Consider the following 21,008-nt stretch of genomic DNA (forward strand, 5'->3'; position numbering starts at 1 on the left):
GGAAGGAGCTCTGAGCCTAGCAGGACAGGCTGGATCAGTGGAGGGACTGAGACTGGATTCCCAGAAGAGTGAGCGAGTCAATGTTGTTGGGATAGTGTACTCCGAGAATAGGGTACCACAGTGGAGAGAGCACCCCAGAACCTGCTTGGTAGTCAGCTCAGCTCTGGCTACATTGAACGGGAGTCGAGTGAGGGCGTACAAGGCTGGCCTGGGGCAGCCGATGGCTGGCTGTGTGCTGAGCCAATCCCAGAGCTGCCAGAGGGCTAGTTAGTACCTTCCCCGGCCAGAGGACAGACGGGTCTTGGAATTCGGGTGTTTGGTCAGTTTTTCGTTGCTGTGATAGCACAGCTGAGGCTGGGTACTTCATAAAGAAGGGGGGTTTTTGTAGCTCAGTAACAGAGGTTAGAAATCCTGCCAATTTAGTCTCCTCGAAGCCCTTCCTGTTTTTTTACCGTAGTGGATGGAATCCTAGCGGGGGCAGCTGGAACTATGGCTAGAGTGGTAGGGGAGCTGAAGGAATTCTGGTGGGAGCAGATAAATTGTGGTGGGGGAGCTGATGGGATCGTGGTGGGAATGGACGGGATCTGGGACGAGCTGATGGGATCCTGGGAGGAGCTGGTGGTGAGAGCACACTGGACATAGAGACCACATGTTGAGACAGGAAGCCAGAAAGAAGCCACTGGGCCTCCCCTCTTAAAGATGCCTGAGGAAACCACACTGGTGGCCAGGCTTCCAACATTGATATACTGGGGCTTTCAGCAGCTACGGTGCCGCCTGGGTACCTGCTAGATCTCAGTGTAGCAGTACAACCCTGTGTGACACCGTTGTCGCTGGATGAAAACCAGCTGTTTCAGTGACCTTCCACTTGTGGTGATGATCTCAACGCGCCAGCTATGACGACAGATTTTTTTTTTTAGATTTTTCCATTCTTTTAAATTACGTGTGTGTCGGGGGAGTATGTGCATATGAGCACAGGTGCCCATAGAAGACATCTTTGGATGCCCCTGGAGATGGAGTACAGGCACCCGTGTGTGGCTCCTGGGAACTGACTCGGGGCCGCTACAAGAAGACTGTGCACTTTTGACTGCTGAGCCATCTCTCTAGCCCCAGTGATAATAGATTTTTTTTCAAAGGCAAACCTAACGGAGGTTTTGGGCAGGAATTCTCTGGCAGTTGAAAGCTATGGCAACAGCTACGTAGGAGCAGACTGTCACGTAGCTATAGAGTATGTAAGTAGCCAGGTGTGGTGATGCAGGCATGGAGCCCCAGCATGCAGGAGGCCAAGGCAGGAGGGTCAGGAGTCAAGACCAGCCTAGGCTGTGTGTAGTGAGATCTTGTCTCAAGAAACAAGCCGGGCAGTGGTGGCGCACGCCTTTAATCCCAGCACTCGGGAGGCAGAGCCAGGAGGATCTCTGTGAGTTCAAGGCCAGCCTGATCTACAGAGCGAGATCCAGGACAGGCACCAAAACTATACAGAGAAACCCTGTTTTGAAAAACCAAAAAAAAAAAAAACCAAAAAAGTGGGGCTGGAGAGATGGCTCAGCAGTTAAAAGCACTTGGCTGCTCTTCCAGAGGACCAGAGTTCAATTCCCAGCACCCAGATGGCATCTCACAACTGTCTGTAACTTCAGTTCCAAGGGATCTGACACCCTCACACAGACATACATGCAAGCAAACACCAGTGCATATATGATAAAAATAAATTATTTAAAAAAGAAAGAAACAAACAAGTTATGCATTTATTTCCACAGTGCCCTTCCTGTGTCATCCGACTGGGCTGTGGAATGGAGGAGCCAGCAGGCACATGTGGCCGTTCTAGTCAGTACACCCTCCAGCAGACCCATGGTCTCTGGTCAGCCTCTGTACCCATGCCTCTGTGTCCTTGACCCGAATGTTCCTCAAAGTGCGTCTATTGATTTGAAAAGAGAAACTGTCTTGTTTTGCATAGGTGGACGAAGGCAAGCTCATGTTTCTTAAGCACTATCCAGACCATAGGAGCCCTGCCCAGGCTCCCTAGAAAGGTACTCTTCCCTGGACACCTGGAAGAGGTGTGGCTTGTGCCAGAAGGCCGGCCCTGTCTAGCCCCCTACTCTGCTCAAGGGCACGCTGTTGTCCGCTCCCCGCCTACATCTCTGTGTGAGGCGTTCAAGGAGGCCCAGCAGCCTGAGCCTGCACCGGGGGTGCAGGAAGAGGGTGGCCACCAAGTTGATGCAGCTCTCTATAGACAGGGCCAGCTCCGCGAGGTTCATGAGCAGCTCATCTCTGGGGGAGCCCACATCCTTCCAAAGCTTCAGCTGGGCCCGATGCAGGAGGACCGCATTAAAGAAGAGTCTACAGGCAAACATGTTGAGAGCCACGACCAGTACCACCCAGCGCCCAGAGGCTGTGTCCTTCGGAGCAGGAGCCACCCTCCAGGCTGGCTGCATGGCATACAGGAGGAAGAGAACCATCTGGAAGCTCAGGGCAAATGCGAAGCCTAGGCTGAACTTGACAATCTCGTATTCAGGCCATGCCGTCAGTGGATCCACCTGACACATGGTGGTTGTGTGCAGCTCCCCAGATGTGCCCAGCAGGGACACCACGATGAGCGAGCTACACACAGCACAGCCCCCGATGGCAGCTAGGCTTGCCACAGGCCTCGCCAAGAGCTGGTGGGCTGGAGATCCCAGCAGAAGAGATAGGACAAGCATGGCCCCCTGCAGGTACTGAGCTGTAAAGTAGCAGACGTTGAAGAAGAAAGAGAGTGCTCCACAGCCCAGGTTTGTGGTGGACATGTAATCAGGCCGGCCAGCAGCATTGAGGGACAGTAGAGTCACAAAGATGCTAGTGACAGTGAGGCCTGCAAGAAGCCTGTCCAGCACCCCCAGCCTAGTACGGTCCTGGATGAACACGATGAGACTGAAGAGCCCCGTCCCTAGGCTCAGTGGGACACACACTGCTACATACACTTGCATGCACCTGGAAATGACGGTCTGTGCTGCAATGACGTCCTCCACAGCTGGGGACACATGGCTAGGGTAGCGGATCCAGGACATGTTGTGACGGTCCATCTTCAGGGGAGCTGTCAGACCTGCAACAGAAGCACATGCTGTGTGGGCACAACTGGTCCAGAGAAGGATACCTGTGCTACACAAGGGGCGGGGTTTCCAGAGGGAGCCCAGAGCCAGCCTCTGTGAATGGAGGAAGGATGTCAGGGCCCAGGTTCAGAGTCTCCAACAAGCCTGGTGCTAAGAGGTACAGGATGAGTCGAGAGAAGCCCTCAGGCTCCCTCACTGCTGACCCACAAGGCTCCCCACAGTTTCTCAGCAGGTAACAGTGGCCTTTGAGAGTAGCTTTTGTCAGTGGCCTGTTTCCCATGAAGGGTTCAGCTGGCAGCTTCCCAGAAACAGGGTTTTAGGGCCCCCGCACTGAGTCGCCAGCCCTTGTTGCCATTGCTGGGGACAGGCATGCCTTTGCATCTGAGACTCTGAGATATTCTAGGAACTGGGGTGCTGTATTGAGGAGGCTGGGATATTGTGGGAGCTCCCTAGGGTAGCCAGGCCTCCCGCCCTGTTGGCCAGAAATCACTTAACAGCAGTAAATTCCTGGGCAAGGCTTTAAATAAGGACACTGACAGCCCCAGTGCCCTGCCGGCCCATCTTTGGTAAATAAAATAATTTTGTTTCCATGCAAATGGCCCCTCCCTGCCTCTGAAATGTAACTAAATAGTAGTGGAGGCTAGGAACTAGTATTGCTGTTTATTCAAAGGACACTGAGGGTGATGAAACTACAGCCGTAATTTTAATGGGACTCCTGAAGGCTGGCCTCGCTCCAGCGTTTGTTTGCTCTGAAGATGGACCACATGTCTGCGTGGTGTGTGCGTGTGTGCGTGCGTGTGTTGGCCTGGGCTGGTTCATGCACACAGTGTGACTACAATTTACTGATGTGTGACTGAAATAGAGAATGGCTATAACCAGCCAGCTTCCCCCCAAATAGTAACAACCTGCATGGTTTGCTGAGCTCCAGAGCTTGCCACGCACTTGGTGATGTGTCTGCTCTGTACCCAGACTGAGGCTTTGAATGAGGTGTTGCCGGTAGGCTTGCGTATCTGAATACTTGGTCTCCAGTTGGTGGCGCTGTTTGAGGAGGTTTAGGAGATGGGGCTTTGCTGAGAGCACACGTTGAGGGTGCCTAGCCACACTTTCAGTTCACTTGCTCTTTCTGCCTGTTTCATGTTTATGGTCCAAGATGCCTGCTGCTGGCTGCTATATGATATATAAAGAACCTGTGTTTCTCTACAATAACAAAAACCAAAGGCTACAACAGTGGTTGTACATAGGAAACATGGAGGGAGATACTGTTTCACTTGCACACAGCTTCCTGACCAAAGAGACGAGACAGAAAAGGCAGGGGGGGGGATGGGCAGGGGAGAGCACTGTGTAGAACAGATGGAGAAGGGCAAGTGAGTCTTCTCCCGGCATGAACTTATAGACAGGAGTGCACACACCTGGGAATGCTTTATGTGTGTGTGTGTGTGTGTGTGCATGCGTGTGTGTTTGCAGGTGCCTGAGGAGACCAGAATGAGGGGATGGCGTTGATCCCTTGGAACTTGGGTTCTTTAGGTCCTCTGGAAAAGTAGCAAGCACTCTCAACCACTGAGCCAGCTCCAAGTTCTTTGCTTTTATAATTTGTTATCATTTAAGTTTTTGAATTATTGTTCTTTTCATTTTGTGTGCATGGTTGTTTTGCCTGTATGTATGTCTGAATACTGTGTGCGCACTTGGTGCCCACTGAGGTCAGAAAAAGATGTCAGATCCCCTGGGACTGAAGTTACAATTTTGAGCCACCATGTAGGTGCTAGGAATTGAACCAAGGTCTTCTGGAAGAACAACCAGTGCTCTTACACCACCAGGCCATCTCTAGAAAACCCTACAAATATTTTGTTGTTGTTGTTGTTGTTGGTAACTAATTTTGAGCATTTCACAATGCACGCTATTATAGACTCAGGAGTCTGGGCCAGCCTCTATCTGTCCACAAGCCTCTTGGGTTCTGGACTTAAGGATCCTGCCCTGGTCATCAGCTCACCACTGTATGTTGTCCTGTTCACCCCGTCATCCTTCAGACCTGGAGGACAGTTCTCTCTGGGTATCCTGAGCAGTAGGCAGGTGACCATGCTTGGCCCTGTGATGCCATACTGGACTTGACTTTGATGAGTCTGAGGTGTGTTCGGATATTTACAGTGCCGCCGCCACTGACCAGCCTTTGCTGCTCCCCATGGGCCTGCGGGCTCCTCATCGTATCTATCTCTTTCAGTCTGAAAAGACACAGCAGTGGTTGTGATGGCTTCCAGCTGCCAGTGCTTACAGAGCCAGCGGTGTGGAAATGAAGAGTCATGGCCGGCTCGGGAGGAAGCAATTTGAAGTCTGTCTTGTCAGGTGGAATGGGAAGTTGTCTTGTGATCTCTGACCACGGTCAGGAAGCAGAGCTGCTGAGCAGACATCTGATGTATCTCTGCAGCCACTCCATGCCCTGTGTGTGCGGTGTGCTCCTGGGTACTGTCTGCAGCCATCCATCACCGAGGGCCCTTCTGGCTGGCAACAGTAAGCTCTGCCTCTGGTCCAGCTATGGCCTGCCTCTGGTTCTCAGCCGGTCAACCAGTATGGTGCCTGCACTTGCTCCTGTGAGACCATGTGCTTTAGTCCATTGGAAGGAGCCTGCAGGCTGTCACCCAGGGTGAGGGGCCTCACTCAGGCCCCGAATGTTCTAGCCAGGGCGTCTTCTAGCATCATCTGGGCCCACACAAAGTGGGCTCCATCACCTCAGTTCTTGGGTCTCGGCATTCCAACTAGGAACTGTTGTACCAGTATGTACTGGGTACCAGTATCCTTTCCCAGCTGGGAATGGGAGAGGAAAGGATGGATTCCTGAGAGGTGGACACTGGTGTCACGCAGCCATACCTGGGGGCTCTGCTTCCTGTACCTGGCCTGCTCAAGTTGAGGGTTTCACAGAAGTGCCGTCGTGTGTTTTCGTCCTTCAAGAGTGGGTGCTCATGCAGACTGGGTGAGCTGGTCTCTTTCCCTGGCCCTAAGAGTTCCCCGGTCCTGTCCTGCAGAGGCCAGCTAGGGAAGGAGTAGCCAAGAGCCATCCACTTCATGCAGTGTGACTTTCCTGTGCACAACCCCCCGGGTAGACCTTAATCCCCTGCTGCCATCTGCAGCCCTGTCTTTGTTAAGGTCAGGAGGGTCTAGCCCTTCTTGGGAGCCCAGGGTCACATGCTTGCAGAGCTAGCCAGCACCTCGTCTGTCCACGGGACCACCTGGCCCTTTGACCAGCATATTCTCCCTGACATGGCCACTGGAGCCCTCTATTGTCAAAACTTCCACAAACCACTCTTCACCCAGCCTTCTGCCCCGTCTCCTGGCACTCTGTGTCCAGGGCTTCTCTGTAGCCTTGACTGTTCCTCAACTCCCCTCCCTTCAGTCCACCCCAAGCTGGATGGAAAGAGAGGTAGCGGGGCTATACAGGGAAGCCAGCCTGAGCTTGGCTCCCAGCGTTTCATTGGCTAATGCTGCACACTAGTGCTCTGGAGTGCTTACTTGTCTCCGATCATGCACTTAGTTCAAGGGCAACTCTGCCTTCTATAATTTGCCTGGGTCAGCCTAGGGGCTAATACCACGAGATCTGAGCCTAGTTTGGCTGAGATAATTTTAAAGAACTTGTAGAAATGACACACTTCTTGGCAGGCACCACCTTGGATCTGGTCACAGCCCTTGACACAGCTCCCTCACTGATCGCCCTTGGCGCCCAGCCCCAGCAGCCATTTGCCTGCTTTATGTCGTGCAACTTTGACATTTCCAGATTAGCACATGGTAGGTCTCTGTGTGGAACCTTCAGGTCTTGCTTTCTTGTGCACGTGAGGCGCCTACCTCCCTGGCACCGTGTGTCCTGGTTATCTCTGCCTGGCCCACTAGTAGTTCCTTCCTGTCACTTAGAAGTCCGGACAGTGTCAGGCAGTCGCTCTCAGCCCTCCAATGCACACTTTCTTTTTCTCTGGGGCACATATCTGAGAGTGATGTGACTAACCAGGTCAGCTGAGGCTGCCAATCATCCATGGTAGCTGCACCATCCTACCCTCCTACCACAACCCATCCTAGCTTCCTAGAGACTCTAGAATGCCCCAGAAGAGGGACAGACACTCCATGGATGCATTTCAGGCTGAGAACCCCGGGCCTCTGGAGCCCTGCAGAAGGGCTGCCAAGGTCAGCTGTGTGTCTCTTGGGAGCTCCCCAAGGCTAGCGTCTGAGAATGCTGTGTTCCTACAATGACTCTTGGCCACCACTCTGTAAATAGCCCTTCAGAATGGTTCCTGTAAGTGTGGCCCCCTCACTTACGCAGCACTGCTTAGGTGGGGAGAAGGGGGTGGGTACAGTCCAGGGCATTTTCCAAAGGCCGTGAGAATGCTTCCCAAGCCCTTCCCACATAGGAGTGATGCTCTTACAGACCCTTCCAAGCCACACTTGCAGATCTTTCCAGCAGTGCTCACAAGTTCTGCACAGATATAGTGTCAATGTGTGAGATTCTATTGTGTGACCCACAGGTAGCATGGCTGGCCTTATATGTGTGTGGTATCTCGGGTGAGGTAGCCTTGGCATCCTATGCGGAGGCACAGGCCACATCAGGATTTGCTGGCTCCCTATTACCTCCACAGTGGCATCAGTCTCAAGAGTGAGTCTTTGAGGAATCATAGGTTTGCTGTAATGCCCCACAGACTGCCAGCCAAGGCCATGGGAGGCCTGTGAACACGGTGTGTGAGATTTCAGAAGTGGGCAGTGGTTTGGGGAGCTGAGTCCAGAGCTGGTGCATGGAAAGCCAGAGCTTCCCTGGGAGATGGGTTCCTGTGCCTGACCCACTGTGCTGCACTCTGCAGGCCCCACCCCCCTCCATCTCTCAGCTGTCTCCTCCTTCTGGCAGGACTTAGGCATTCTAGCGCCTCTGGCCCTGGCCCTGTAAATGTTTCCATCCCCATCTCCTGCCCTGCAGACTGGGGCGGACCCGCTGGTGAGTCATGTGTCTGCCTCACATCCATGGCCTGGTGTCCCACTCCAGCCCTAGTTAACCCTCTACACAGAGGTGTGACCCTGGGGGAGCTTGGACTGGCATCACCGTGGTGTGTAGGGCCCGCCAGGGGCCACCAGCCTCTGACCTAGGGATCTGGAAGGGCAGTGAGGGGCTTCCTGGCTGTCACAGTGGGCAGCGCAGGCCTGTCTATCTGTCCTTGATTGTCCTTTTGGTCCTAAGGCTATCTGTTTCTATACATTTTTGTTTGTTTGTTTGTTTGTTTGTTTAGGAATTGAGAAAATTGTTTTCATTAAGATAAAGATAAAAGCAGTTTCCTGTTTTCTTTTTCAAATCTTGCCGATAAGGTACGTGTGCCTTTTGTCTCATGTAGATTATGTACATGTGTGTATACAAAAGGCACATGGCCGGGCGGTGGTGGCGCACACCTTTAATTCCAGCACTTGGGAGGCAGAGCCAGGCAGGTTTCTATGAGTTTGAGGCCAACCTGGGCTACCAAATGAGTTCCAGGAAAGGCGCAAAGCTACACAGAGAAACCTTATCTCAAAAAAAAAAAAAAGGACATGAACATGCACACATGCGTGCACACAACCCAACACACAAGTGTGCCTGTGTACACACATTGGTAGATAGAGGCATTTGGATGTGCTGAAACACAAACATGCGTATACCAGACACACCCTGACGTGTAGATGTGTGTGCTTACATAGGCACATCTTCACAAACAGGCACACATGTGAATACACTTAGGCACATACCAACACAAACTGCGTGTACACATGCACACGTACACACAGACACTGGCCTCTAGGAGCTTCAGTACTCCTCCTGCTCCCCATGTGCTGTGAGCCAGATGGGCACTCCAGTCCAGTGACCAGTGGCCCAGCCTGGGCCTCACAGGCTTTGTGCTTCCTGCAGAATGGAAGCTCCATGGGCCTGTGAGTAAGAAGGCGGACGCCTCCCCCTCTTTTCAGGAACCCCAGCACACTCCTTCCCTGGCAGCGTATTCAGTGGGAGCACTCTGTGGTTATTGAAGGCCTGTGTTTTCTCAGCCACCCCCCCACCCCCCGTGAGCGCCAGAGATGGGAGCGGAGGGATGGACCCAGAGAGGGTGAGACCAGGATCTTGGAGGTTTCTGCATTTGCTGGTTATCTGCCACCCCTCTGCCTTACACATGGCTGTGTGTGACCTTTCCCACACGGCTGAACTTGTGGAGCACTGAGGAGCAAGCCGGCCTTTAAATTCCTGTTCAGGACTGGTGGTACCGGCTGCTGAGTAGAAACTTGCAGGATGCCTGTGGCTACGATCCCTGTGGCTAGAGGGGTGATCCGGAGTTTCCCCAGAAGCAGGATTGGCCCCAGATACCAAGAGATTGAGCCTTCCTGTGTTGGGATACAGTGGCAGGCTGGCGAGGGGTGGGGGGCACATGCTTAGATCCTTTCCTGCCCTCGCTCTGCAATATCTGGTACCCCGGCAGTGATGGCAAGAGGGAACGGCGAAGGAGTCTGGCAAGGGCTTCTGAGTGTATAAATAATGGCTTCTCTCTGCAGCCTGCCCTCCGTGGCACCTCCCCGTCGTCCTTCCTCCAGCTACAGGTCTTGGCTCTTTTGACCAGCTGTTTATTCTCGGTCTTGATGGCATCCTGCCTGAGCTGGGTGTGGGCACGAGGAAACTCTGTGGCCAGCCAGAGACAAACAGGTGAGCCCCAGAAGAGGAGCTAGGAGGGCAGTAGGGCGCTTGGCTCAAGTCAGTTAATTTCTCCAGAAAGAGCAAAGACTTCATGCCTCATGCCGCGTCCGAAGGAGCAGGTATTTGTCTCTGGGGGCCCAGTGAGCCGTCAGCACTGCAGCTGTGTCCCCACGTGTCTGCTGGGACGTGATGAGGCAAGTTCCCCTTTCAAGGCTGTGGTCTTGGGCCCCCTAACCGGCCCCAAGGAGGCACTGCAGAGCACCCCTGGGAGAATCTTCATGGAGGTCTTAGGAAGTAAGCTGAACAACAAGTAGTTGCTTGGACAGCTAGTAGCTCTCCTTGCTTTGGCTCACAGGGACACGTGTCCGGAGCGTAACGCCAACCCATCTGAGTACAAAGCCCACCTTGTGCAGAGGTGGTCAGCCTGATTGCCCAGTTTCCAGTGGCTCCCTCCCAGTCCCTGCCCGTTCCCGCTGTCTGGGTTTCCACCTCACCCTGCTGCAGTCAACCCAAAAGACTTCTCTGTTTTCAGGTTTCCTGCCCCGTGCAAGCACACATTCCAGATGTGCCCACTACAGAACAGTCTTTATGTCACACATTCCAGATGTGCCTCCTACAGAACGGTCTTTATGTTCTGCCACACCAGCCTCTCTCCACCCCACCCCACGCCCTTGATGAAAATCCTCTCGTAATGCTTAGCCTGATAGCCTTGCCGACATTGGCTGTGCTTTCTGACCTTCCCCATTTCACTGTGGGAGCTGACCAGAGCCACCATGAACCCTTCCTTCAGGAAGAAGCTGGATCGTCATACCAAAGTCTAGAATTTTCTTTTACTTAACAGAACTGACCAATACCATAAAGAAATTGGTTTTCAGAAACTTCTCACAGCCATAATTGGCTCCTGGGCACATTCACTGGTAAGTCCGAGGCAGAAGAACAAACTGGGTGGGCAGGGCTGCTATCTCCCCAGGACATTTAAAAAAAAAAAAAAAAAAGTACTCACCTGCGCCAGGCCCTAGGGTCCACACAAGGCTCTGTCAGCTGTCGGGGGCTGCTGTGAGGCTGGGGCATGCTCTCTGTTCATCCAGCCTTCTCTCCATTGCTCAACACTTGCCCAAGACAGACTGGCACAGACACCCACAGTTCCTAAGGAACAACAGGATTCGGCCTGGAGTCATCCAAACCACACACTGTGTTTAAGCGGGCTATGGTTGGGCCACGTGACCTAGAAGAATCCAAATGGACCTATCTGAGGTGGAGGGATGACGCGTGTGTGAGTCCAAGGGTTTCTAGAGCTTTCTTGTAGAAGTGTGCTGGCCACTCGCAGAAGGTCCCTCCCAGAAGGCAAAGACATTTGCAACCTAAAATAGGAGCTGGAGCCCCACCCAGCCAGGAAAAGTCCTCCCAACCAGAGCCAACCAGCTCCTGGAACCTTGCCACAGGGATGAGGGTCTGGCCCCTCAGGACAGCAGACACTCCAGTCTGGATGGCAGGTGACACTGGGCACCCCTTATTACCCTGCACACCGAGGGTCAGAGCTGCATCTTGGGGCTGCATGGAGTGGGGCTCTGTCTGGATACGATGCCAGAAGGCACGTCAGCTTTCTGGTGTCCAGCATCCTCTCCACCAGGCCTTGCCCGGGATGCCATGATGCTGGCTGGGAGGAGTTCAGAGCGGAGGCACCAAGTTCTGAAGGGAGAGCCTCAGGCGGACGGAGGTAAACATTCTTGGGAACACTTTAAAAATCTTGAAATGCAGTGCTCTTTACCTACACCCCCAACCCCGTGTATGCACACGTTTGCAGCTTACCTCATGTTGCAGGCTGTTGACATGGCATCAGCCCCAAGCTGCCCTGGGGTACTGGCCTTAGACACTTCCTTCAACCTCCTGAGTGCTGTGGGCGAGCCATCCATCCTAGCACTGTCAGCCTGGGCCTCTGGGTAGTTCCTGTGGGGCCCACTGCTAGCTGACTCGAAGGGGGATTAGACAGCCTGGATTTCCAGGGACCTGGATTCCTCGGAGTACGTTTTCAGCCCCCTGGATACTGCCCCGAAGGAAGAATCTGACTGTAGTGGGAGAGAAGTCTGGGGAGACCCTAGTGGCTGAGGAGGCTTCTTCCCAGTGGCCTCCCTCCTCCAGGACACTCACTGCACCCTCTCTTGCCCCCTTTCTGCCTGATGTGTGGTGAAGGCACCTCTCAACCCACATTGCTGTGTCAGCCTCCTGGCCGTGAGTTCAGAATGGTAGATTCAGCTCATGGACTCTCAGGCTGGTGGGGCTACAAAGGGCCACTCCTCACTGCTTTGTCTTAGGGTTACCTCTGTACTTCCGTATTTGACCCCAATTCTCTGTGTGGCCACTGGTTGTGTCCTTCCTAATGGCTTTGGGCAATTCTGCAAAACCCTATTGTATCCCTCCCAAGAATGCTCCCTAAGTGACCTCTGGCCCTTCCCAGTGCCCCTTGCCTATCAGGCTTCCATGAGAGGATGCGGCCTTGAGAGGCACATGGGCTCACTCTCCAGCCTCTCACTTGGGCCTTGTCCCAAAATGCTAACGCCTGGGCCCTCCCCTGGGGACTGGGCAGGGCATAGGGAGGGCCCTGGGCAGGCGTGGAGGTCGTGTGGGGACTCTTACCTGCTGGTAAGGGGAGTACACACTTCTGCTCAGAAGCCTGCTGCTGTGCCCTCTACCTGTCATATACCCTGTCCCCTGGTGAAGGGACAGCCCTGTGCCGTCAGTCTTCTTCCGGGGGCTTCTACTTGTCACTGAGCACCTCTGGGCCCAGTGGGAGGAGCCTCAGGGGGCAGGCAGTGGGACGAGAGGCCCTGCAGCTCATCTTGAGCGGAAGTGAGCGAGTGAGCGGCCTGCCTCAGTGTCAACAGCTTAGGCACTGGAGTCTCACAGGGACTGCAGAGCAGGCAGCAGGGCACGGATGCCTCCCCCCCAAGCCTCTGCACCATGGGAGGGCCCTGCATGTCCTCCAATCCTGATGCTTCCTTCCTGAGCTGGGCCCTTAGGCTGAGCACAGGTGTGGGGCTGTGGTGGCTGCTCTCTGCATTCACTGGTGTGTGATCTTCGGAGGCAGGCACCCCATCCCCAGGCCTCAGTTTCCTCCTGTGAGATGAGTGATGGTAGTCCCATGCTCGGGTTGCCTTTTGGCTGAGCTGACACCCCCAGAAGTGTGACAGGAAAGTCAGCGGTTGTGACTCCCCTGGTGGTGCTAGGTAAACTGGTTCCCATGGCTGTTACTGGGCCCCGGGCCACGAACTGCCTCCCAGTCAAACTTCCGTCCCAGCTCAGGACCACTTCCTTGGTATCACAAGGTCTTCTTCAGCTTGTAACCCCTGCCTAAGCTTTCAGTTTCCGGGACGTGGGCTGTCAGCCACCAAAGTGCTGGTCTGAACTTTTGCTCTGACCTGGCAAAAGAAGTCAGGGTGATGTGGCCCCAGATTGCATGTTCATGCTGCTGTGAGCATTCAAGAAGATGTGGCCCCTGGATTGCGTGCACATGCCACCATGGGAATTCAGAATTCAGGAAGATGTGGCCCCAGATTGCACATTCACGCTGCCCTGGGAATACAGGAAGACATGGCCCCAGATTGTGGGTTCATGCTGCTGTGCTCAGGACCTGCACAGCCTGCAGCCCTGGCCCACTAGGGGCCCCAACACTAAGGGTAGTGTCGCTGCTGTGTAGAACGGAGGGGAAGACCACTGAAGGTTTGCGTAAGGAGGGAAGGGGCAGGGGGTAGATATGGCTTCCTTCCTCTGTGTTCCCTGCCATACTGTGGTTCCCCGTTAGCTGGGAGGTTTTGGCTGCCTCAGCCCTGGCTTTCCCCTCCCCCCTCCCCTCATTTGTTCATGTCCCCGACTGAGCCTGAGATGAGCATGCATGGTGGCTTCCTTCCTCCCTGTTGCCTCTTTGAGGATACACCTTAGTTTTTCTTTGATTGGTTGGTCTTGTTTTCGAGATAGCCTCTCACTATGTAGCCCTGGCTGACCTGGAACTCACCATATAGACTGGGTTGGCTTCAAACTCAACAGATACACCTTGTCTCTGCCTCCTGGGCAGCTGAAATTGAAGGTGTGTGTCAACATGCCTGGCAAGGATACACTTTGATGTCACTTGTGCTGTGATCACCTGGCCATAGGCCACAAATAGTCTGGGCAGCAAGGTGTCCCCAGGCTTCTCTGTTTGCACAGCTGCGGGTCCTCTGTACTGTGCTGGGAGCTGGGGGCGGGGAGCATGTCACAGGATGGCCCTCCTTCTTACGTCTCACCAAGACCCAATAGCAGGCCATTCACACCACCAGGTGGTGGAAGCAACCAGAGCAGCGCACATACCTGTCTCTACAGCCAGACATCATTCAGCATGGAGAGGAGTGAAGTTCTGGCACACTGCAGTGGGAGGCCCTTGAGACATCACCCTCAGGACAGGCAGGACACAAAAGGCCATGCACCTTATGCTTCCCCTTCAAAAGAGACGAAGCCCAGGGACAGCTGCTCAGTGTCATTTCATACTGTATCAACAGTGGTGACTTTTCTGATCCTCTCAACTTTGCCATGTTTTTACATTTCCATTTCAAGCCCAGCTTTTCTTGAGGTTTGTGTTATAATTCTGCTGTTTCAAACATGTAGTTTGGGGCTGGAGAAATGGTTCGTGTTCTCTCTCTCTCTCTCTCTCTCTCTCTCTCTCTCTCTCTCTCTCTCTCTCTCTCTCTCTCTCTCCTCTTCCAGAGGACCTGGGTTCAGTTCCCAGCACCCACATGGTGGCTCACGACTGTCTGTAACTCCAGTTCTAGGGAATGTGGCACCCTCACATATACATACCTGCAGGCAAAATACCATTGCACATGAAAAAAACAACAAAAACACATAGTTTTGGTTATTTGGGGCACATGTACAAGGCCGGTGCCATTACCAGGCTCAAGTAGGAACATTGTCAAATCTCCTAGCTAGTTGACAGTTCACCCCCAACTCCTTCGAGCCCCGAGGCTGCTGCAGTGTTGGTCTTGTACAGGGATGGGCAGAGGTACCACACAACTGAGCTGCTCTGTAGCATCTCCTCCAGGACACACTGCTAACGCTTCTCCCTGAAAGAATGCAGAGTGGCAGGAGCAAACAGACCCCATTTTACCCTTCTCCAGTGCCTTCCTTACCCTGTGACCCCGCAGTTTGGAAGGTTGATGGTTATCGGGTGTTGGCATCTGGGGGCTATGGAAGGGACTCAGTATGTGGCCAAGAGGCTGGATGAGGGGTAGAGGGTCATCTTGGAATATTATGGCATGCTGACTAAAGTGAGGGGCCAATGCCTCCTGTTCTATGTGAGGGCTATAGAAAAGCAAGAGAGGAACACCAGGTCTGGAATTGAGACCAAGGATTGATAGGTCAGTGTGAGTCCAGTCTTGGTTCATGCTGCGCGGCAGAGGCTCTGTATCTGGTGATTCTCCGTTGTGGATTCTCAGTTCTCATTGTGCTGGGCTTGACTCCTCCTGACCTCTGCTTCCCACCTCCTCCCCAGCTACCTCTGATGTCTTAGCTCCCTGTCTGGCATCTTTCCTCACTTAGTGACATGGACATGCTGTTTAACGGGCTCTTTGGTCCAAGCGCCCACACTTAATGGGCTCCAGTTATTCTGTGTCTTATCTGTCTGGAGCTAGTCCTCACCTGCAGTTAGTGAGGCTGTGCAGACTGGGCCACTGTGGCTTTCTCGTAGGTGCTGTAGACTGTCCTACCCAAGGGAGTGCTGTCCACATCGTGTTGTGTCCCCAGTACACTACCAAGGGACCCTCTGGAGTGACAGCTGCAGGCCCTTCCCAGGAATTCGAGACAGATTGGAGTCTGGCATCTGGCTCTGTAACCTTCAGTTTCTCATCCCCCTGCCTCTACTCCCAAGTCCTGGGGTTACAGGTATGCACCACCACACCTAGTTCGTGCCATGCTGGGGTTGGAACTCCTGGCTTTGTGCATGCTAGGCAGGCCCTCTATCAACTGAGCCACGTCACCAGTAATTTTTGTTGTTGTTTATTTGGTTTTGAATTTGGGATTTTTTGTTTGTTTTATTTATTTATTATGTATACAATATTCTGTCTGCACGTGTCCCTGCAGGCCAGAAGAGGGCACCAGACCTACAAGTGGTTGTGAGCCACCATGTGGTTACTGGGAATTGGACTCAGGACCTCTGGAAGAGCAGTTGGTGCTCTTAACCACTGAGCCATCTCTCCAGCCCCTGTTTTTGTTTTTTGAGATAGGGTTTTTCTGTGTAATCCAGACTGGCCTTGAACTCAGAGATCCACCTGCCTCTGCCTCTGCCTCCCGAGTGCTGGGATTAAAGGCGTGCGCCCACTGTCACCTGGCACTGTGCTGTCTAATTTTGTGTCAACTTGACACGGGCTAGAGTCATCTGAGAGAAGGAGACCCCAGTTGAGAAAACGCCCCCATAACCCTGGACAGTAAGCACACCTGTAGAGCGTTGCCTTAATTAATGATTGAAGGGGGAGGGTCCAGACCATTGGCTGCTGGTCCTGGGTTCTATAAGAAAGCAGGCTGAGCAAGCCATGGAGAGCAAGTCAGTAAGCAGCACCCTCCATGGCTTCTGCATCAGCTCCTACCCCCAGGATCCTTCCCTGCTTGAGTTCCTGTCTTAACTAACTTCAGTGATGACCTATGATGTGGGGAAGTGTAAGCCAAATAAGCCCTTTCCTTCCCAAATTGCTTTTGGTTATGGCATTTCGTCACAATAATAGTAACCCTAACTAGGACACCACCCTTCACCATTGCCTCCTTAAATGAAAGGATTTGGGGTTACTCTATCATTTTTCTGCTGTCCACCTCCCTAGCTGTGGGCTGAGAGGCGCTAACACGTGGCTGCCCCAGACATGTAGCCTGAGTCAGATACAAGCAGTCTCAGAGTGAAGCCATGGTGTGAGCCCAAGCATGCTGAGCCCTTGGCATGCCCAGGCCTGAGTTGTGTCTACGCCTGTGGCTCTTTCCCACCACCCTCAGCTTGCTGTGCAGAGAGAGCTGCCTTGGGGCTGCACGTTTGTGTGCATTTGTGCCTGCGTTGTGTGAGTGTGCGTAGTCACAGGCTCTTGTATAGTATTAGCAGGACCAGCCTTAATACCATATGTCCCAGGGGCTCAAGAGAGAAACTACGAATGGCGAGGACTAATTTTGGGAAATAGAATCTCAGCACACAGAGCTCTTAGTCTAGTCATTTATTCTTCCAAAACTTCTTCTTCCCCTGCCCTGGAAGTCCTGGTACATACACACTTACAAGCAGTAATCCCTTAGCAGTGCAAAGCCAGGCTTCCAGGCTCAAACAGAGGGGTGATAAGAATCACATAGAGGGGCAATAACCGTTAATTATCATTTGCAACCCCAAAGGGAAATGACCAATGGGGAAATGAATTAACTAAGGGCTAAATTTGGGTAATATCTAAGAAGAGGGATCTTATGTGCTCAACTATAGTCTTAAACGTGATTGTAGAAAATGTTGAGAATCTGTAAGTTGCTAGGTCAATGGGAGAAAATAAAACTGTCTTCTTTTTTCCTGTGGCTCCTATCTGTCCAAGCTATCTGCTGTTTTTCTGCAGGGTGGGGGAAAGTGTCCTCAGTCTCTAGGCAACCTGTGTACAGCTAGATGCCTCTGGTGATAGTTAAAGGGAGATCTGGAACTAGAGGTAAGATTTGGGAAAGGAAGAAGTTAAGCTTAATTGGCACATCCGCCAGGCCTTTTCACATAGGTGGCCTGGATGCTTAAGTCTGTTCTTAGAAGAGTACAGAGGTATCTCTGATAAACTTTCCTCCATCTGGGGATGGCACTGGCCGGATGCTGCCAATGATGATAATTACACAGAGGCTTGAACTGGGGTTCTGGCTGAGCATAGCTGTCAGCGCAGAAAGTTATCTAAATATTCCTAGAAGTGGTTAGGTAAGGAGTTAGAGGTCTATAAAGTTAGTAAGGCTGTAAGGAAGGAGGGTCCAAGCTAAATTGTATAAAGCTATTACTTAACGTCCACCTGACCCAGGTGGTATCTCCTTGTGGAATTTACCTTAAATCAGGAAACTAGCATGTGGACTGTTAGTCCTTGAAAGTGGCTAAGGGAGATATCTGATTCCAGAGGAAGCTTTTCCTGAGGCTGTTCTCCAAACACCTGGAATGTATATGGCCAGAGAGTGATCAGTCCACACTGTTAGCCCTTTTTAGGGAAAAGTCAATTGGGAAAACTATGAAGGCACACATGATTTTAATAACAGAAGACAGCTGATATATAACAAGCCAAGTAACACCAAAAGCTCCTTGGAATATGGCTTCCTCTGGAGGAATTCCTTGATCCCTCCAGGTAGTGACTTTGCCATAACCAGCTGAGTTCTTATGATATATTCCTGCGGCCCACAGCAGCAGCCCAGCCCCTCCTGTGCTGTGTTGACTGTATCGACTACTTTCTCATTGCTGTGTCCTAATAGCTGGCAGGAAGCACCTTCAGGGGAAGGTTGATCTGGGGCTCCTGGTTTGAGAGGATACAGTCCATCATGGCGGGAAAGGCAAAGGCATGTAGAAGGCGCTGCTGGTCACGTCGTTGTCTGTGGTCAGGAAGTGGAGGACGGTGGATATTGATACTCTTTGTTCTCTTTCTCCTTTTTATTATCTGGGATGCCAGCCTGTGGAGTGGAGCTGCTTGCATTTAGGGAGGATCCCGCTTCAGTTAACCTAATCTAGAAAAGAAAGTCTCTGACCGACATGTGAGGTTTGTCTCGTAGGTGAGTCCAGGTCCTATCAAGTTGATATAAACCATCACATTGGTCTTGGGACTAGTCCAGGCAGTTTCCTGTGTCCTGTTTACAGGAGTTTCAGACCTGAATCTGTATGTGTGGCTGACCAAGGGGGCGGCAGGGATGCCCAAGAGCTGAGGAGATCCTTGTCCTCCTGGCTGCCTGCATCTCATATACAGGACTTGGGAACCCATAGCTGAATAACCTAGGTTCACTTAGCAGGGCCAGGATCCTTGGGCTTCCCTGAAGGCATGGTGAAGGGGAATCTAGGGACACCTGACAGAGTGCCAGGTTCATGAGGCAAGACTCCTGCTAAGAAGCCACTGCAGAGTGGAGCCTTGTCCATGTTCCCCACAGACACTGCAGTGTCTGCCACAGCAGGTGTGACCTGGAAGCCCTACATGGCAGTTAGCAGTTCCACCCACAGAAACGCCTGCACATAGAACAGCCATACCTTACCACTGGAGCATGTGGGGTCTTAGCCCCTGCTGGCTAGAATGCCAAGGACCTGCCTCCAGGGCTCCAGAAGACTATAGTTTGGGGCCTTTGGGCCACAGAAGGACCCCCATCCATCTAAGGACCAAGGGATAAGTGTTGTGTGTAGGAGCCCAACTTCATGCTTAGAAGTCAGTGTTTCTCCGTGTGAATCCATCCTGTAGTGGAGGTAGTGGACATCAGTGGGATTGCTCGGGGATATTTAGCCGGTGCCCACACTATCTGAGGTGGAAGCCATTGTGGGAGAGCCTTGGGTTTGGCAAGCTGAAAGCAGTTACCTGGCATGCCCTCCCCTGATACCTGGGCTCCTCCCATGACTTGTGCAGCCGAGGCTTGAAGTCAACCGACAGCAAGTCCATCAACGGCCACTGGGTGGAGCTCTGGAAGCAAGCCTGTCTCAGACAGGACCCATGAACCCAGCAAATTTCTTTGTTGTTTTTTGTTGTTTTTTTCGAGACAGGGTTTCTCTGTGTAGCTGTGCGCCTTTCCTGGATCTTGCTCGGTAGACCAGGCTGGCCTTGAACTCACAAAGATCCGCCTGCCTCTGCCTCCCGAGTGCTGGGATTAAAGGCGTGCGCCACCACTGCCCTGCAAAATGCTTTTTTTGTTGTTTTTTCAAGACAGGGTTTCTCTGTGTAGCTTTTCCTCCTGTCCTGGATCTCGCTCTGTAGACCAGGCTGGCCTCGAACTCAAAACCCAGCGAAATTTAAGACAGGCTATTCTGCTCATAGCTTGAAAGCAAAGTACTTTTCATTTTACAGCATTTGGTATGCGTCTCCCAGGTTCATGTCATTCATAATGGTGATGGCATGGGACTGGCCATCCTTGTCCCTCCTCAGGAGACACTGAGGTTCAGTCCATACATGACCCAGTTGACAGGTTTCCGGGTTCCTGCCTGATGGGTTCTGAGAGGTGCAAACAGCCACAAATCCAATGACCCATTGAGAGAATGTTTCTATCATTCTAGAAAGTTCCTTGGGGCCCCAGAGATAGTGTCTCCTTTCCTGGGTCAGGGAGGCAGGCTGTTGGGTGTTCAGAGTGTCCGCTGAGATCTGAGGAGCTGTTTGGGTGAGTGGACATCCTTTCATGGTGAACAGTCCTTCTGTGCTGGAGAGGCACGTCTGCCTGTCAGAAGACAAGCTGTCTCACACTAGCTATAGTGAACCCACAGGCTGTGAAAATATGGGTGTATGGTTAACTGTCCTTATTTCCCAGCCATTGATCTCAGAGTGGGGGCTGGGGCCATGATTTGGTGTGTGTTAAAGCACATTTCACTGCTTGGGTTTGAATCCCAGGATCCCAGCCCCCAGAGACAGAGGTGGATCCTCAGAGCAAGCCGGCTGGCAAGACTAGCCATATCAGCGTGCTCTGGGTTTGATTAAAAGATGGACCCTGCCTCTGTAAATAAGGTGGTAGAGCAATCAAGGATATTACCAACCTCAACCTCAGACCTCCACATGCATGATCACCCCTCTTCAGACATGCACCCAAAGTAGAACAGACATGTATGCACACACATGCATATTGTGCACGAGCGCGCGCGCGCGCACACACACACACACACACACACACACACACACACACACACTCAAATGGAGGAAGAATTGGAAGTGGGGAAAGTGGGGAGTGGCGTGGTCAGAACACATGGTGAGTGGAATTTTCCAGCAGTGGAAGGTTTTAAGTCCTTTCCTTTTCCTGAACAGTGGCCTGACACATCAGCCAGGAGAACCCTGGCTCTGTCACTTCAAGGTGGCTAGGGGGAGCTGAGTGGAACCTGGCTCACCCAGCCCTCCTTTAAAAGGAACTCCCAAGACTTGGCCCTGGTGTTTCTCAGATTAGGATGGAGGTGCCCTGGGAGCCTAACATGTGCCCCAGAAGGAGCCAATGACTAGGTCTGGAAATATGGTTAATGCTGCCTTCCCTCTTGAGGTCTGAAATGCATGTGCGGGCATAGTGTAGTCCGTGCTGCTGGTGGCCGCCCACCTTAGGAAGTTCCC

General features: G+C 52.6%; 2 protein-coding genes across 3 annotated transcripts in view; one reads left to right on the forward strand and one right to left on the reverse strand.

The window, feature by feature from the left end:
- Positions 1 to 21,008, forward strand: part of C22H7orf50 (chromosome 22 C7orf50 homolog) — a 107,252-nt gene that overhangs the window by 46,027 nt on the left and 40,217 nt on the right. The gene's annotated exons all lie outside the window — the stretch shown is intronic.
- LOC118572286 lies at positions 1,876 to 12,430 on the reverse strand. The gene is given in 4 exon segments (XM_036171787.1): positions 1,876 to 3,070; positions 10,209 to 10,217; positions 10,759 to 10,890; positions 12,379 to 12,430. Coding segments are annotated over 3 exon segments (1,071 nt in total). The 5' UTR covers positions 10,829 to 10,890; positions 12,379 to 12,430; the 3' UTR covers positions 1,876 to 2,078.

This window comes from Onychomys torridus, chromosome 22 (genome assembly GCF_903995425.1).
Source record: "Onychomys torridus chromosome 22, mOncTor1.1, whole genome shotgun sequence".
In the NCBI taxonomy this organism is placed as follows: domain Eukaryota; kingdom Metazoa; phylum Chordata; class Mammalia; order Rodentia; family Cricetidae; genus Onychomys; species Onychomys torridus.